General features: G+C 37.6%; 1 protein-coding gene across 3 annotated transcripts in view; it reads right to left on the reverse strand.

The window, feature by feature from the left end:
• Positions 1-20,106, reverse strand: part of LOC141084631 (cadherin-10-like) — an 879,938-nt gene that overhangs the window by 209,351 nt on the left and 650,481 nt on the right. For all 3 annotated transcript variants that reach the window (XM_073569456.1, XM_073569455.1, XM_073569457.1), the window contains one exon: positions 11,370-11,557. In XM_073569456.1, coding sequence (XP_073425557.1) covers positions 11,370-11,557 — 188 coding nt within the window. The remainder of the gene's footprint in view (positions 1-11,369; positions 11,558-20,106) is intronic.

Raw genomic sequence — 20,106 nt, forward strand, 5'->3', positions numbered from 1 at the left:
GGAAACACATTGTCCCTTGTTGGGGTGTTTAGTTTGTTTGTACTGACACTTTTGTCGTCTACATATGATTTGGGATATGCAAATGTGTGTTCCCATTTCCTATTTAGAACATTATTTAGACATTTACATATATATGAATTTACTCCTCAATGCTGCTTTCCAGAGGATATGGGGACTTACCTGTTAACATTGAACATTCAGAGAGTATATTGTTCAGATCCCTAAGGATATGAGGGAATTACCCTTAAAATTTAGCCTGAAAGTATAAACTACTGACTACTCTACATCTGTGTAAATTGATTACATAAGTTGGAGATCTGTTCCTATTACAAGACAGGGTATAAATACAATCTTTATTTTGTCCTATAAGGAAAAAAAAGGACTGTGAAGTAAGCTCACCACTGTGCAGACTCCTCGTTAGACCTTGACGAAGACTGCAAAGTCGAAACGCGTTGATCTGACAACAATGTGTTTTTTTGCCTGACAACTTTGTGCCATCCATGTTTTAAATAATGGATTAAAAGTTATTTTTAAGATTGCTATTTTTTCGAATGATCCTTCCCTCCTGTTGTTTCATTTTGTCCTATTTCCTTTGAGAAAAATGGGCAGAGATGATTGCAGAGAAAATGATTGCAGAGATTATGGAGGAAGTGATGCAGCTTCTGATGAGTATATATTTCCCATTCAAACACTGTCTGCTGTAACATGGATATTTCTGTACAGTTATGGGCACTTTCCTACGGGCTGTATGTTACTGCCACATCCCATAATGGACAATTAACAAGTTTAGTACAATTTTCAAAGAATTAAGACTGTAAATTATTTTAGATCAGTTTGCTTATGATTAACTGTTAAATTTCACTGAACCTGATAATACTATGCTTGCAACTAGATTTTGTATGCCAAACAAATTAACACAACAGAATGTTGCATGTTTGTACCGGATAGTAATGTTACCAAATTGGCCGCTCCTCGCTGTTCCATTACCTACTCTTAAATGCTGGAAATTTACTGCCAACAATTACTGTACTTAACTCTTTTCATCTGTATCATCTAATAATAGAAAATACACTTGAAAATGAATACATTGTAAATAAAATGTGGCTAATATGAGCAATTTAGCCAAAGGTGCCATTTAGCTAATGTGAGTTTATTTTATAACATAAAACCATACAATACTAAATGAATCTAAATACCATTACTATAATGAATAGTAATGTGCAACTGAGGTCCCTTAGAACCTAGCATTTGGGACCCATGCTCCACCAGACTAGCATTATGCTTCCATTTTAGAAATACGCCAAGCATACTTTAACCCTTCTATTTTGCCTAAAACAATTTAAGGTTAGCTAAAACATTTTTCTATTGTGCATTGTGTTTTTTCCCTATCTTTATGATATATAGTTCTTTATGCATAGTTCATCTCTGGTGATTTATCTTCACCTTTTAATGAATTTTTAGTCTGTATTTTCTGGTGTGGGAATTCATTGCTCATAAATTTTCAAATCTGTGTTTAAAGGCAGAACCTGTGGGACTCGATGTTCTCTTGCTGTTGTTGACTTCTCTCTGAGGTGTTAAATCAGGCACAGAAAATTCTTTGTGATAATTTATTGTTGCCTCCTCATTAGAATGACAGTTTTGCTTTTGTTACATTGTATTCAGCTTCATGCTGTTCGCTGTTGCAAAGATAGTGCTAATTTCCATGAAATTTAGTTTGATAATTTTTGGGAAATGTTCAAAAATACATTATCTTGTATGGAATCGTATTTATTATTCAGAGAGCATTTAGCACAAAAATATACAGTCTAAACTGTACTTTTTATTTTGGTAAATGTCATATTGAATAAGATAAACTGTCTAACGTAATCACATTAATTAGGTAATAGAATGCAGTTATTGCAAGTGTTAACAATTGCCGTCACCTTGCCAGAAGCGATTCAGTAAAACCTCATTTATAACAATTAAACAATTTATAACATTAGGTAGAAAGTGGCATTAAGATTAATAGGTCATGAAAACAGTTTCAGATGTTTTAGTATTAGAATAGTAAGGAATTCTTTGGATTACACACAAAAAAAATTCTTTAACTTGCATCAATGGCTCACAAAGTCTTTATTGTAGCACGCCTGTTATTCTCACAAAAAGCTGCTCATTAACTTTGAAATTGCATTTTCTATACTGTGCAAATAGCATAGCCATAGTTTCACATTATTCACACAGTGTAGCACAGCATGTACAGCTCTGGCAAAATTTAAGAGACCACCACATCAAAACCCTGTCATGGACAGCCCATGCTCCAGGCCTGAACCCCATTGAAAACCTCTGGAATGTAATCAAGAGGACGATGGATATTCACAAGCCATTAAGCAAAGAATAACTGCTAAAATTTTTGCACCAGAAGCAGTGTGAAAGACTGGTGGAAAGCATGCCAAGACGAACGAAAGCTGTTTTTAAAAATCATGGCTATTCCACAAAATATTGATTTCTGAACTCTTCCTGAGTTAAAACATTAGTATTGTTGTTTTTAAATGATTATGAACTTGTTTTCTTTGCATTATTTGAGGTCTGAAAGCAAGTTTTTTTTTAATTTTGACCATTTCTCCTTTTCAAAAAAAAAAATATTGCTTGGAAATTCAAAGACATGTCAGAAGTTTCTAGACTAAAAGATCATTTTACTCAAAAATATACCTATAAAGAGAAAAATCAGACAAACTGAACATTTGGAAGTGGTCTCTTATTTTTTGCCAGAGCTTCATAAAGATGGCTCTTGCTACATATATATTGAATTCAGTAAATTTGGGCTAAGTTAAAAATATGGCTTAAATTGTCTTTTTCAATGACAGAGAGACTACGTTGAGAGCCAGAAATAAAATCAGACTACAGAATGTTCCACAAAATAATGGAGATTAGTATTTTTGGCAGCACAACTATAGTATGTGATATTTGGAAAGAGAATTGGACCATGTTGTAATAAAAATATTGGCTATAGTAACAAAATATAAATTGTAGAGTCTGATCAATTGGAAAATTATGGTAAATTATCAGTTATGATTATAAAATATATTCATTTCAAAATTAATTTCAAATTAGTCATCAAATTTTGGTTCTATTAAGGAAAATGTCATGCAATGGTTTTATATAATCACTGTATTTTTTTGTAAATAAAAGTGATTATATATATGCATGTATATATACAGGTATAAAGGTAACATCCTCATCTATGACCTGCTTGCTTGTAATTAGTGTTTGTGCATAAAAGCAGAGTGAGTTTCTGGGATCCAGACAGACTCCTGCATCTTTCATCCAGCCACTGACGGTTCTGGATTGTGAGTCAAATTGAAAGCAAAAGAACTGTCAACAGATCTATGGAAAAGTTAAGGGGGCTTCACACATAGCGATATTGCTAGCAATATCGCTAAAGCGTCACCGATTTTGTGACGCAGCAGCGATATTGCTAGCGATATCGCTATATGTGACACTTAGCTCCAACCGGCTCCCCACTGGCTATCGCTGATCATGCGAGAACATCCTGGGCCATTTCTCGGCGGCGGCTTCCTGCTGGTGCCGACGAGCAACGCATGGACGCGGGCGGATGTCTTCATTGCCGCGTCTGACAGGTAAGTAATGACCGCCGACCACTGCTACGTCGCTGGTGAAATCTGCCTGTTTGGCAGCTCACTAGCGACCATTTAGCGATGCACCAGCTATCCTGACTGGGTCGTATCGTTGTCGGGATCGCTGGTGCATTGCTGAATGTAACGGGTACCTTAGATGAACTGTATAAAATAGAAAAGGGGTACAAAAAGAAATCCAAGGAACAGATAATGCCAGTCAGCAGCATTCAAACTGTGATTAACAAATGGAAAATCAGGGGCTTTGTAAAAACAAAACAACGGTCAGGTAGACCAACAAAAATTTCATCCACAACTGCTAGGAAAATTGTTTGGGATGCAAAGAAAAACCCACAAATAACATCAGTTGAAATACAGGACTCTATGAAAACTAGAGGTCTGGCTGTTTCTAGATGCACAATAAGGATGCACTTGAAGAAAAATGGGCTGCATGGTCAAGTCACCAGAAGAAAGCCATTACTGTGCAAATGCCACAAAGTATCTCACCTACAATACACAAAACAGCATAGAGACAAGCATCAAAACTTCTGGAACTTGGTAATTTGGAGTGGTGAGAGCAAAATTGAAATTTTTGGCCACAACTATAAATGTTACGTTTGGAGAGGTCAACAAGGCCTATGATGAAAGGAACACCATTCCTACTGTAAAGCACGGAGGTCGTTTTCTAATGTTTTGGGAATGTGTGAGCTACAAAGGCACAGGAAACTTGTTCAAAGTTGAAGGAAAGATGAATGCAGCACATTATCACCAAATCCTGGAGGCAAATTTGCAAACATCAGCCTGGAAGCTGCACATGAAAAATAAAATGCAAAGAGAGGCGCAATGAGTGTACCTGTGTTAAAATTAATTCCCTAACTGAATCGACAGGGTGCTCACCTTACAGGGTTGTGCCACCCTTGCACAACCACGGTGTAAATGTGAATGGTAGTTGGGGAGCTCGTCCTCGCAACCCAGAAGGGCACTGTACGTGGCTGTCAGCAACCTCCGCTCTCCTGGTCAGTCCATCTCTCACCGGCTTCCGGATGTGAAGTTGAGACCGATCCCAGCCGTAAGTGAACACCAAGTATCCCGGAGCTTCCCAGCACCGCCCAGCAAATGCAGGTTCTCCCACAAGCAACTGCCCTCCAAGCTACTCCTGCCGCTAATCCTCAGAGAGGAAAAGTCAATGTGAAGCAACAAAAAAAGTGGTCTATAGAAGCACTAAAGGAGAGGCAGAAACCAGAAAAAGGGTAAAAAACTCAGCTTTTATTCTTCCTCCAATACCCACAACGCGTTTCTACCGTCACAGCCGTCTTCCTCAGGTGGTATGAAGGAAGCATCAATTATTACAGCCTTTATAGGTAGCCCTAGTTGAAACAACCCACAATCCTATGCGACCTCCCCTTGATGTTGCGCGTTAACCCTTACATCCCCAATAAAAACATTGTGAAAAAACATTCGTTAAACAATCATTATACATTTTGCATGTTTCAAAAAAAAAAATTATTTTAAAAAAAAACTACATGATGCACATAAAAAGAGAAATCAATCATAATCACTTAAACTATTAACCCTACCTGGAAACTTTCTCTATAGTGAGATTCAGTCCCTCTGGATATAACGTACCCAACTTAAACATCTAGTAGCTTTCTCTTCTAACAAGGTTACTCAGCCTCCCTTCGCCAAGCTCCTTGATATGGTCAATAATGGTCAATCTTATCTTTCCTGGATACTTATTGTGACTCCCTGCAAAGTGTCAGGACACACTGTGTAATTGGTAACCCGAGCGGATGTTCTTTCTATGCTTATTCAATCTTGAATGCGCTGTTTGGATAGTCCTTCCCACATATTGAAGCCCACAAGGGCATTCCAATAAATAGATTATATAGGTGGACTGACAAGTAACCTTGTGCTTGATCTGGAATGTCTCATTGGTAGTATTAGAATGAAAATCCCTTGCCTTAAAATTTTTTTTTTTTTTTTAGAAAGGAAATTTTAAAAAAATTTTTTTTACATTTTTTGGAAAAGTTTTTTCCTTTTGATGGGGTTTCTTTTACTTGGACAGGGTTTATTATCAGTTTTTTATGGAATATTGATGAGGTTGAATGTCGTAACATGCAAAATGTATAATGATTGCTTAACGAATGTTTTTTCACAATGTTTTTATTGGGGATGTAAGGGTTAATGTGCAACATCAAGGGGAGGTCACATAGGATTGTGGGTTGTTTCAACTAGGGCTACCTATAAAGGCTGTAATAATTGATGCTTCCTTCATTCCACCTGAGGAAGACGGCTGTGACCGTAGAAACGCGTTGTGATTATTGGAGGAAGAATAAAAGCTGAGTTTTTTTAACCCTTTTTCTGGTTTCTGCCTCTCCTATACACCGCTTTTTTTGTTGCTTCACATGGAAGCTGCACATGGGATGCACTTGGATGTTTCAACATGACAACGATCCAAAACACAAGGCCAAGATGACCTGTGATTGGCTACAACAGAGCAAAGTGAAGGTTCTGGAGTGGCCATCTCAGTCACCTTATCTCAATATCATTGAGCCACTTTGGGGAGATCTCAAGTGCGCAGTTCCTGCTAGACAAGCCAGGAATTTACATGAACTGGAGACTTTTTGCCAAGAAGAGTGGCAGCTTTGCTATCTGAGAAAATAAAGAACCTCATACACAACTACCACAAAAGGCTTCAAGCTGTCATTGATGTTAGAGAAATTAAGAAATTGGGTATTACTTTTGATCAGGGTCATTTGGATGTTTTGGGGTTGTCATTATTATTTAAAATGAGAAAACACAGTAGTTTGACAATAAATGGCTTCACCCAACCACTAACCATCAGTGGAGAAAAGGTTTTGGTGTTATCATTCACATTCTCTGAAAAAAAGGCCAAGAAAGCAAAAATTCTCCCAGAGAATGAGGGAATCAGAGGTCTGTTTGTGTTAATTAGAGCTGAACCTTTTCCCTGAGCAGGCGTATCCCCACAGCCACATAGATTGTACTGCTTGTTATTTTGGTTTACTGTTATGCATTGGTCTCTGCAGTATGCTTATTTCAATAAACCAACTGAAATTTAAATGGAAATTGTCTTATTGACTACCTCTTTGAGCACCTGAGTGAGCCGATCTTCCACAATACTGTATATATAGTTACATAGTTATGTAGGTTGAAAAAAGACTTATGTCCATCAAATTCAACTTTTCTCCACAAATTTTTCATTTTGTCAATAAATTAACTATAACCAACAATGTTATGTATACTGAGGAAATCATAACATAAACACTAAATCATAAATAGCTAGGTGAGGCCAAAATGAAACATTAAAAAGACAAATAAATAAAAGTTTAGTTTTAGGAGTCAATTTTTTTTACGGTTGTTAATACTGAGGAAACAATCAATATAAATTATATATATATGTGTATCTATATATATATATATATATATATATATGTATATATACATATATATAACAATTTTCAAAGATGGTCAAACATACTAAAGGTGTATTAACCAGTTCATAAGTAGGCAATTTCCCCCCCTTCCTGGCTAGGCACATTTTTTGGTTTGATTGTGCATGCTATTTTAATGGTTGAAAACAGATTGTTTAAACATTCAAATAATTTTTGCCCCTTTTTTATCGGATACATGTAGCCTAACTGTTATGTCAGTTAAATATTATTTTTACAATTCCCTTTTTTTCACTGACATATGTTTAGAACATGATAGAAAATATGTATCAACTTTACACTTTTCTTCTTTTTTTATGACTACAAAAGACCTCTAAAAACATTTTAAATTTTTCCCTTTTCCTGCAATCTATCATGGAGCATATTTAACTTCTCTGTCTGGGCTCAATAGCCCCCCATTTCTCTTGAGTTGGTGAAGCACCACTCTCTCATTAGCCCCCTCACCGATAAACTTCATTGATGTCTCCTCCTTTTGGGGAAGAAACATGTTGTGAAGGATAGTGAAGTTGTTGTATTTAGTATCAGGATAACATTTGGGATCTTCCCTTGCTAGGGAGGGAGTTTTCACATGAGGCACAACAGGTACATTAGTTAGCTGTATTGCTTTACTATTCTTATGATTGACAACTGTGTTGCTCCATATTTCAAGATATGACTTCATAGGATTTGGGTGAGATCTAACCAATTTAATTGGAGCATGGCTATTATTGGACAATTTTGATTATTGATTTGTTGCCTATGGTTGTCTTTTATGTTTTTTGTTTTTTTCTTTGTCTCCCCATCTGTGTGTGCTGCCTTTCATCCATTTGTTTGTGGGCAAATCAACCCTTGTTTTAAATGTACTTTTTTAAAAGTTTTACTTTATTAGCAATTTCTCCTTGGTTCTATATCAATTCATTCAAATTATAATTCACCAAGTTACTGCAGATTGTATTGAATATAAAACTTTGAAATGGCTTATTATTATCAATAAAACAAATCATTACAATGTAAAATCATTTCTATAAAATAAAAAGTGGAGTATTGAAGTTTACTGCCAAAACATTTGCACTTCATTCTTTCAAGTGAAGTTACATTTTATTTAATAATTTCATATAATAATATTCAACAACAAAAATGAAAAAAGAGCATTGTCTTGGTGAGGTTTTGAAAAACAATTCTAATAGAGGTTTCCTTTTAAAAAGAATCTGCCAGCTACTTTTTTCTTATGTAATCTGAGGACTGAAGGAGGTAGAGGTTAAAACACAGATTTCAGACAGATGTCACTTATCAATCTGTGTGCTTTTGTTTACTTACAGGGAACGTTTTACCACCAGGACATGATTATTGCTGTGACTAGCTGGTGCGCGATCACTCATTGTACGACGCCCCCTTCTGTGATAAGCAACTGTCAACAAACAATGTCCATACAAAGCATGGCTTAGGTGGGGTTAGTTTTCTGAGCTCTGCTTCATGTTATATCAAAGATCTCTGATTGTATCACAACTTCTGCACCTAGTAATCTAAAGGTACTGTCACACTTAGTGATGTACCAGCGATCCCGACCAGCGATATGACGCGGTCAGGATCACTGGTACATCGCTAAGTGGTCGCTAGTGAGCTGACACACAGGCAGATCTCACCAGCGATATCGCTGGGGACGGGGGTCGCTACTTACCTGTCACACTAGGCGATCCTGCATCCTCCTGCCCGGCTCCACGCTCGTTGCTCGTCTCTCCACAGGAAGCGCTGCAGGAAGCTGACGACGAGAAGCGTTCCTGAACGTTCTCGCGCAATCAGCGATAAGCAGCGGGGGAGCAGATTATAGGTAAGTATCAGACACAGCGATATCGCTAGCAATATCGCTATAATGTCACAAGTTATAGCGATATTGCTAGCGATATCGCTTAGTGTGACAGGCCCTTAAGTCATAGATCATTGCACAAGATTCAGGGTCTCTTTTCTGACATCATGCTGCTCTCATATGGGGTGGCAAAAACCTGCAGACAGATTCCTTTAATACAGTGTTTCCCAAACTCCAGTCCTCACGGCCTCCAACATGTCATGTTTTCATGATTTCCTTAGTATTTCACATGTGATGGAAGTATCATTAAGGCATCAAAAATTCTCTCACATGTGTAACACTATGGAAATCCTGAAAACATGACCTATTGGGGTCCGCAAGGACTGGAGTTTGGGAACCACTGCTTTAATACATCATGCTGCAAAAAGACAGTGAAACTTTACTTCCTTTCACAAAGATGTAAGAGCAATTCTTAGCAAACCCTATAGCATGGGTGTAGACAATGCAACTGAGTTACTATCAACTCATGGCATTGCAAACTGACTGTTTTCCATCAGACCATATTCGAGAGGCTACTTTCTGCCTTGAAAATGTGTCTTAGCTGAATGAAGAGTTTACCAAGTAATGGACAGTGATTCATCTATCCAGGAGGAGAAGGAAGCATGATTCCCTACTAAAATAAATTACATTTTTTTCTACTTCAATTAAACTATAGAATTATGAATAAAATAAAATCAAACATTTTTTCATGATTAAAATACTTAAAATATGCATTGAAACTTCTCAAGCTATATTAAAAAAAATCCTTGAAATGTTCACAAGGACCATTGAATTAAAGAAGCTATGCTGCTATTGAATGTTTTCCAGGTGTTTGCACAGTTTTCCTCTTGGCATTCTACTTTTCTTATTACTGCAAAATTATACTAAGATGACCTCACTTCCTATAAAGTTTCAGCACTGGGGTCCTGGGTTCAAATGCCATCAATGTTAACATCTGAAAGAAGCTTGTAGGTTCTTCTTGTGCTCATGTGAGTTCCCTCCCTCACAGCAAAACAGATACTAATGAGGAAATTAGATTGTGAGCCCCAGTGGGAACAGTCATGATTAGGTCTGTAAATTACTGTGGCATATGATGGCACTACATAAATGAGGAAAAAATAAACACCTTATTTTTAAGGGAAAACAACAAATTTTAAACAATCAGGACATAAAAATAATAAATTTATAAACAAATACATACAAATTTAGGCTGATCATTTTTTTTCTATAGAAATAACTTTTCTGTAGTCATCTCATTAAAATTGCAGTCTGGATAATAAAGATAATAACACAGGATATCACATTTCACAAAAGATGTTCATATCTCACAACAGCCCCTCCCTGCATAACCTGCAAAAAGAAAACTCAGTTTTGTTAGGTGCAATAATGTTATACCTTTCACAATCCAAGGTCAACTGATTGTGTTGTGTTAGAAAAAGACATATGCATGAATAGCTAACAATGAAGACATGATAACCAAAACTGCAAAAAAAAATCTGCAGGATATAAATGGAATGGGGACAGTAACAGTAGTCACAATGGCCACAATAACAGACAATACTAAGTGGACCCTAAAAAAAGTTACATCTAGAAAATGGAGTTGTTGCACACTTTTTCTGAGTATCCCCGTCTCAGCTCCCTTCATCTTGCTCTGCTGTCCTATTTTGTGCTCCAGGTTGGGTTTTGCAGGTTGCCCAACATGGATCTATGACATCACCTCCCTAGACCTATTTAAGGGTCATTGACCCATGCACAAATGTCTTTGGATTGTGTTTCAAGGTTCTTTGTTGGTGTACTCCACCTCCTAATAACAACGTGGTAACCTTTTTCTATCTTTGCTGAGTTCACTGTATCTGTCCAGCTGCTAACTACATTACTGAGCAAAATTTGTCCTTGCTCCTCACACACCATCCTGTAAGCTGCACCAACACCCAGGGACCATGTAGGTACAGTATGTCTACTTCACAAAGTAATCCTGACAGCTGTGCCAAGTTTTTCTTACAAGTTGTGTCAAGGAGTTAAAACCTACTTAAGCGTGATGTATCAAAAAAAGAATACAATTCCTGCGCAATGACCAAATCACAAAGCTTGACTAGAAAACACTGATGAAAATGGCAATAAATATCACCACACTATCGTTTTCAATGGTCCAACTGCACAAAAGCATATCTCTGAATTCTAATAATAAGGATGGTTGACCTCATAATCATAGTCAGAAAGTAAAATAAAAATATCAGAAAATGAAAACAGTTTAAAAAAAAAACATGGTTCATTATCTAACTTTGATTAGTAAAAACATAGATGAGAAAAATATTTTAACATAATAACAATTCAAATATATAATCCATATCATTAAAATCCAACTAAATCAAAGCTAGACAAGTTTCCGCTTTAACTAAAAGCTTGAGAAACTTTTTTTCTAACTGGTTGCTTTCTTTGCATTTTAAAATAGAACAAAATGCATACCTTTCTTATGGTTAGGACACCATCCTGTGTCGCTTTCTCTGTTGTTATATCAAACATATTCATTTCATCTCCGTCTATTATTCTGTATCTAACTTCTGCGTTTCTGCCAATATCTGCATCAACAGCTTTTATATGACCAACGGCAGTTCCAGTAGGAGCGGATTCTGAGACGCTGAGATGATATGTATCTGAAATTAAAAGGAACAAAGGTCATTGCCGAAATTTTGTAATTTATCAGTAAAACATAATCTAAATCTACTAACATATTTTAGGCCACACTTGTGTCACTAATGGAAGTACTCATAAAATCTTGCAAAAATGTCAAAAATATGTGAATTGGCTACATTTCAAAATACTTTTCAGTGCTAAATCTCACAAAAATGCAAAAGTACTGCCTATTCTATAAGTTAATATGTAAACTCTCTCTGTTAATGCTTTTGGATGCAAATGGTCTTATAATGAAATTAATTATATGGTGGAATGTAACCTTGCCAAAGGTAATAAATAAAGGTTGTAATTTTCCATTTTTATTAGGAAACAAACAATATATTAAAAAAGTTGCCATGCAAAAATCTCAAATATTTGCATTTATAGTCTATTTGCATAATTTGATCAATGAAAAAAATTAAATTTTGATAAAAATTCCCATTAAACACGTAGTTTGTCAAGTTTTATTTAAAACCTTTCCGATGTTGGGTGTAATAGTATGCCCACGTCAGACTTCCCCTGTTTGTTGTGAGCTCCGGCGCTGAGCCCACTCCTTTTTGGGCACATAACAGCTGATCTGTACAGCTTACATGTGCCCTCAAAAGCCACAGGTGGAATCGCGATCCAACCACTGCTATTAACTAGGTTAATGCCGCTGTCAATCTCTGACAGTGGCATTTATCTCGCGCTTACCGGAAGTGTGTCGCTAATCTCGCCCATCGGTGACCCATCACATTATTGTTGGTCACTAATGGGTCAGCATGGCAACCAGAGGTCTGCAGCAGACCTCTATGGTTGTCATTGCCAGATTGTTATTAGCACCCCTCCATGGTCAGCGCTCATAGCAAGTGAGCATTTCTGCTACACACAGGTGATCTGATCATCACCTGTGTGGAGCAGAGGAGATTGAAGTATTGCAGCTTCTAGTCTCCCATGGAGACTATTGAAACATGCAAAAGTAAAAAAAAGCTTTTAAAAATAAAAAAATATGAGAGTTCAAACCACCGCCCTTTTGCCCCATTCAAAATAAAACATAAAAAAATCATGTACACACATATTTGGTATCACTACATTCAGAATTACCCAATCTATCAAATATTAAAAAGGGAATTACCATATATACTCGTGTATAAGCCGACCCCCCTAATTTTGCCACAAAAAATGATAAAGCTTATTGACTTGTGTATAAGCCGAGGGTGGAATCCATAGACTATGCCCCCATACGCTGCTCCATAGTTTATGCCCCCATATGCTGCTCCATAGAATATGCCCCCATATGCTGCTCCAAAGAATATGCCCCATATGCTGCTCCACAGATTATGCCCCCATATGCTTCTCCATCGTTTATGCCCCATATGCTGCCCCATAGACTATGCCCCATAAGCTGCTCCATAGACTATGCCCCATATGCTGCCCCATAGAATATGCCCCATATGCTGCCCCATAGAATATGCCCAATATGCTGCTCCATAGGCTGTGCCCCCATATGCTGCTCCATAAAATATGCCCCCATATGCTGCAAAAAAAAAAAAAGCCATACTCACCTCTCCTGGGTCCATCGCCACTGTCTGCTGCTGCTTGTGTCAGTGACTGTTCAGCCAGCAGAGGGGTGGCACACACTAACCACGTCACCGCGCCCCCTGCTGCCTAAATGTCACTGGCACAGGATGCAGCAGAAACAGCGGTGAACAGCGATGGACCGTGGACAGGAGAATATTGCTATACTCACCCATCCTGCCGTGGTCTCTGCAGCCTCGCTTCTCCACTGTCTCCCTTCCTGTCTTCAGCAGTCACGTGGTACCGCTCATTACACTCAAGAATATGTGCATATTCGTGAATGTATTGAGCGGTACCATGTGACCGCTGAAGACAGGAAGGGAGACAGTGGAGAAGCGAGGCTGCAGAGACCACGGCAGGACAGGTAAGCATGATCTCTGACACCCCTGATCCTCCTCCCCCCACCGACCCCCAGGTATATGACCTGTATATAAGCCAAGATGAGGACTTTCAGACCAAAAAAATGGGCTGAAAATCTCAGCTTTTACACGAGTACATATGGTAAGCTCTCTCCCAGCCCCAGGTCATGAAAAATGTACACACTACAAGTCTCGGAAAATGGCACCATTTTTTTTTTAAATTTTGTTTTTTTTTCTTCACCATTTAAATAAAAATGAACCCATACATGTATGGTGTATGTGAACTCATAATTACCTGAAGGATCAAAATCGCACGTCAGTTTTAACATTTAGTGAACATGGTAAAAATAAATAAAACAAACTGTGGAATTGCACTTTTTCAACACACTAGGATTTTTTTCTTGTTTTCCAGTAAATGACATGTTAAAACCAATGGTGTCATTCAAAATACAACTTGACCTGAAAAAAATAAGCCCTCACATGACCACATTGACAGAAAAATAAAAAAGTTATGGCTCTGGGAAGAAGGGGAACAAAAAGCAGAATTTAGTTAAGGGGTTAATAAATATTTTAACCCCAATGTCACTAAAAAAGAAAAGCACTTTTAAGGACATCATTCTTGAAGGCAAGGAATTTACAAGTAGGAAACATACAGTATTGCAACATATATTATTTTCAATTCTTCAAGAATGGATTCTGTATGAAGAGTGATACTCAACGTGTCTCTTTAGAACTCCCAATATAAGTTTGATTGAGTTCAGACCAGGAGTCATAATTGCCACTGAATCACTTTCAAACTGTTCTTCTTTAGAAATGCAAAGGGCATTGATGTGTGTTTTGCATAATTGTCATATTGAAGAATTACACGACTATCAAGGGTAAAGAATAAAGAAAACATCTTCTCTTTCAACATAGAGCACTATATCTGTAAATTCATGACACTATCAATGAAATGTAGCTCCTCAACTCCAGCAGCACTCATGCGGCACCACATAAAGACACTGCCACCACCATGTAGGTATCATGCACTTTTCTTTGTACTCTTCATCCCTGAAATTATCAGATCCAAAAATATTTATCATGGTATCATCACTCCAGAGTATAAAATGGCAGTAGTTTTCATATTTGCAAATTGTTGGAAGGTTTTTCATGCATGGGCTTTTTGGAGAGGGTTCCTTCATGGATGACACCCATGCATGCCATTTCTCTGCAGTGATTGCTGTATTGTGTCATGGGAAACACTCAACCAGGTTTTTCTTTATACTTCTTTAGCTATTGTAGAGAACTTGTATGTTGATTTTCTTCAACTCTTCTCATAAGTAGACGTTTCTGTTTAGTTGTTAACTTCCGTGGTCAGCCTGAACATCTCTATGAGATGATTGCAGTTTCATCTTTTTATATTGTTTGTGTCTTTTACTATAGTAATCTTACTAATAAATAGAGCTTTGGTCATGTATATTTTTTCTTTCTTGTGACACTTCTCTTCCATGTGGTGATATTGCTGACAGCATGAAACAGCTTTGTTAAGTAACTCACTTTTAAGGCCCCGTCACACTAAGCGAGATCGCTAGCGATATCGCTTAAGCGTCACCGAATTTGTGACGCAGCAGCGATATTGCTAGCGATATCGCTATGTGTGATACTTACCTCCGACCGGCTCCCCCGCTGTCTATCGCTGATTGCATGAGAACGTCCTGGGCCATTTCTCGGTGGCGGCTTCCTGCTGGGCTTCCTGCTGGCGCCGACGAGCGATGCGTGGACGTGGGTGGGAGGACATCTTCATCGCCGTGTCTGACAGGTAAGTAACGACTGCCGACCACTACTACGTCACTGGTGAGATCTGCCTGTTGGCAGCTCACTAGTGACCATTTAGCGATGCACCAGCGATCCTGACCGGGTCGTATCGTGGACGGGAACGCTGGTGCATCGCTAAATGTGACGGGACCCTTATAGTCAATTGAATGTTGGCTACCTAATTAATTTAGATATACTTGTGATTGAATTCTTGTTAATTTGCATTTTGCAGTTTAAAATTTAGCTTTGCTCCTAAGACTTTCATAGGGATGTACACATTTTTTCAACATGGTCTTGAATTAATTTGTTAGGAAAATTACTTCATTGGTTTGCAAAATAACAAATCTTGTTGTAAAATGTTGATTCTGAAAGGACAGCAAAGATTTCCTGACATATCTGTTGTGGTGTACTTATTTTTGTTGAGCATTGGTTACACATACATATACAGGTGCTTCTCACAAAATTAGAATATCATCAACTAGTTAATTTATTTCAGTTCTTCAATACAAAAAGTGAAATTCATATATTATATAGAGTCATTACAAACAGAGTGATCTATTTCAAGTGTTCATTTCTGTTAATGTTGAGGATTATGGCTTACAGCCAATGAAAACCCAAAAGTCATTATCTCAGTAAATTAGAATACTTTATAACACTAGCTTAAATAAATGATTTTAGAATCTGAAATGTTGGCCTACTGAAATGCATGTTCAGCAAATGCACTCAATACTTGGTCGGGGCTCCTTTTACATCAATTGCTGTATCAATGTGGTGTGGGATAGAGGCAATCATCCTGTGGTATTGCTGAGGTGCTATTGAAGCCCAGGTTGCTTTGATAGCAGCCTTCAGCTCATCTGCATTGTTGTGTCTGGTGTCTCTCATCTTCCTCTTAACAATATTCCATAGATTATCTATGGTCTTAAGGTCAGGCGAGTTTACTGGCCAAACAAGCATTGACATACTGTTGTTTTTAAACCAGTTATTGGTATTTTTGACAGTGTGGAGAGGTGCCAAGTCCTCCTGTAGAATGAAATATCCATCTCAAAAGAGCTTGTTGGTAGAGTGAAGCATTAAGTGCTCTATAATTACCTGGTAGACGGCTGCGCTGACATTGGTCTTGATAAAGCACAGTGGACCTACACATGCAGATGACATGGCTCTCCAAACCATCACTGATCATGGAAACCTCACACTATACCTCAAGCAGTTTGGATTGTGTGCCTCCACACTCTTCCTCCAGACTCTTGACCTTGATTTCCAAATGAAATGCAAAATTAATTTAGTCTGAAAACAACACCTTGGATCACTGAGCAACAGTCTAGATCTTTTTCTCCTTGGCCCAGGTAAGACACTTTTGACATTGCCTATTGGTCATGACTTGACACAAGGAATGCAGCACTTGTAGCTCATGTCCTGGATATGTCTGTGTGTGGTGGCTCTTCAAGCAATGACTCCAGCAGCAGTTGACTAATTGTGAATTTCCCCCAAATTTTTAAGTGGCCTTTTCTTAACAATCCTTTCAAAGCTACCGTTATTCTGGTTGTTTCGATCACACTTTTCCCTTCCATTCCACTATCCATTAATATTCTTGGATACAGCTCTCTGTGAACAGCCAGTTTCTTTATCAATGACCTTTTGTGGCTTACCCTCCTTGTGGAGCATATAAATGACTGCCTTCTGGACAGCTGTCAAATTGGCAGCCTTCCCCATGATTGTGGAGTATACTGAAACAGACTAAGGGACATTGTTAAATGCTTAGGAAGTCTTTGCAGGTTTTTTTTGTTAATTTTTCTAATTTACTGAGATAATGACTTTTGATTTATCATTGGCTTTAAGAAATAATCATCAACATTAACAGAAGTAAATACTTGAAATAGATCACTCTGTTTGTAATGACTCTATAATGTATAATATGAGTTTTCACTTTTTGTATTGAAGAGCTGACATAAATTAACTTTTGATAATATTCTATATTTATATATATTCAGAAAAAAATTAAAATGGAAAACCATGGCTTTACTGATCCATTAGCAGCATCATTGGATCAGTAAAGCCGCGGTTTTTCACTCTAATTTTTGGAGTGCTGCCTGTTTTTTTCTGATTTTCTATTTTGGCGGTTTTGATATCACTTTAAAGGTTTTATTGCACCCAGTTTCTTTTGATAGTGCTGCCAAATTTTGTTATATATATATATATATATATATATATAGTTAGTATATATATAGCAGGGGAATTAAGTATGTGATCCCTTTGCTGATTTTGAAAGTTTGCCTCCTGACAAAGACATGGACAGTCTTCGCGCAGTAGCCCATTTTCATTTTTGCGCTTCTGTTTTTCGCTCCCCTTCTTCCCAGAGCCATACCTTTTTTATTTTTCCATCAATATAGCCATGTGAGGGCTTGTTATTTGTGAGACAAGTTGTACTTTTGAATGACTAAATTGGTTTTACCATATCTCATACTCAAAAACAGGAAAAATATTCCAAGTGCGGTGAAATTGCAAAAAAGTGCAACTCCACAGCTTTTTTAATTTTTTTTTACCATGTTCACCTAAAACTTACCTCCCATTTTCATTCTTCAGGTCACTATGAGTTCATGGACACCAAACAAGTCCAGGTTCTTTTTTATTTAAGTTGTGAAAAAAATATAAAATTTGTTAATATTTTTTTTTTAAATTGAGCCATTTTCCAAAACCCGTAGCCGCTCCATTTTTCGTGATCTTGGCATGGGTGAGGGTCTATTTTTTGTGTGCTGAGATGACATTTTTAATGATAACATTTTGGTGCAGATATGATCTTTTGATCGCCTGTTATTGCTTTTTAATGCAATGTCATTATGGTGACCAAAAAAGTAATTCTTAGGGTGTGTGCACATGCTGCGGATTTTGCTGCGAAAATTTCCGCTCGTATTTGTCTAAATCTGCATGTAAAACTGCAGGTCAAAAGACCTGCAGTTTATCTGCAGATTTTCTGCGGTTTAGCCTGCGAGTTTCCCCTGCGGTTTGACACCTGCCATGGAGCAGGTGCAAAACCGCAGTGGAATCCTCACAAAGAACTGACATGCTGCGGATTTGAAACTGCAGCAAATCCTCATGGAAAATTCCACACCGTGTGCATTGCAGATTTCATTTTCCATTGATTATAATGGTACTGTACACCGCAGCAGAATCTGCTGCGGATCCACAGGACCAAATCCGCTGCGGATCCACAGCAGAATCCGCAGCATGTGCACACACCCTTACTCTTTGACTTTTTTCTCGCTTTCCTTTTAGCGATCAGGTAATCCTTTTTTTATTGATAGATTGGGTGATTCTGAATGCGGTGATACTAAATATGTGTATGTTTTCTTTTTTATTGTTTCTTGTTGAATATTATTTTATTGTTTTATGTTGAATATTTTTTATTTTTTTAATAATTTTAAAAACATTTTTTTACTTTTGGCATGCTTCAATAGTCTCTATGGGAGACTAGAAGCTGCCATAACCTGAAGGCCTCTACTTCATGCAGGCGATGGTCAAATCACCTGTATGTAGCAGAATTACTCACTTGCTATTTGGTCAGCGCTCACAGTAATTTGGCACTGACAACCATAAGGGTTTCCAGGAGACCTCTGGTTGTCATGCAAACCCATCAGTGACCCTCTATCACATGACAGGGGTCACCGGTAGGCAGATTAAAGGCCCGATGGCCAGAAGCGTGCATTAAATGCCACGGTCAGATTTTGACAGTGGCATTTAACAGGTTTATAGCTGCAGGTGGATAGTGATTCCACTAGAAGCTGTTGCGGGCACATGTCATGTGTTCAAAACAGCTGAAATGTCCCTGGAAAGAAGTGGGCTCACCACTGCAGCCCACATTAAATGGAGAGAAGTGACATGGGCCGTACTAGTGTGGCGCATGTTGCAAAAGGGTTAAGGGTAGGTTAATTTTAACATTGAGAGAATATCAAAAATAAAATTTTGTATTTATTTTCAGAAAATGAGAAATGTTCAAAATGCAGTGCTTTCAGACCTCAAATAATGATAAAAAAACAAATTCATAATCATTTAGAAACAACAATACTAATGTTTTAACTTATGAAGAGTTCAGAAATCAATATTTTGTGGATTACCATGATTTTTAATCACAGTTTTCATGTGTTTTGGCATGCTTGCCACCAGTCTTTCACACTGCTCCTGGCGCAAAAATAAAAGCAGTTCTTCTTTGTTTGATGGCTTGTGACTATCCATCATCCTCTTGATTACATTCCAGAGGTTTTCAATTGGGTTCAGGTCTGGAGATTGGGCTGGCCATTACAGAGTTTTGATGTGGTGGTTTCTTAATTTTTGCCAAGTCTGTATATATATATATATATCTTGTCCAAAGACCACCACTGGTATATAATTTCCAAGAGGGCACATCCTGCATTTTAGTTCCAGTCTCCCAAGAAGTAGGTTATCCATTACACTATATAAACATTATGTATATATATATATATATATATATATATATATATATATATATATACATATATATATAGTTTGCATAGTGTAATGAATAAGTGCATAGCCTACGACATGGGAGACTGGAATTCAAATCCAGGATCTGGCCTGTTGGAAATTTTATACCAGTATCATTCCTTGGACAAGACTACTAACACTGTAGTGCCTACCTAAATAAACGTTTGATTGTCATGAACAGAGAGTCATGCTGGCTCGGACGTCACCTGAATTAACAAGGTCCGCGTCAGATGTCAAGGAACCAGGACAATCTGATGATAAATGGGCTACTGGAACAAACCATACATGGACAAGGCAAGAGAACAAGGATCTGATGAAATGCT

The sequence above is a fragment of the Dendrobates tinctorius genome, unplaced genomic scaffold (assembly GCF_039654945.1).
Source record: "Dendrobates tinctorius isolate UK_male_01 unplaced genomic scaffold, ASM3965494v1 ptg000025l, whole genome shotgun sequence".
In the NCBI taxonomy this organism is placed as follows: domain Eukaryota; kingdom Metazoa; phylum Chordata; class Amphibia; order Anura; family Dendrobatidae; genus Dendrobates; species Dendrobates tinctorius.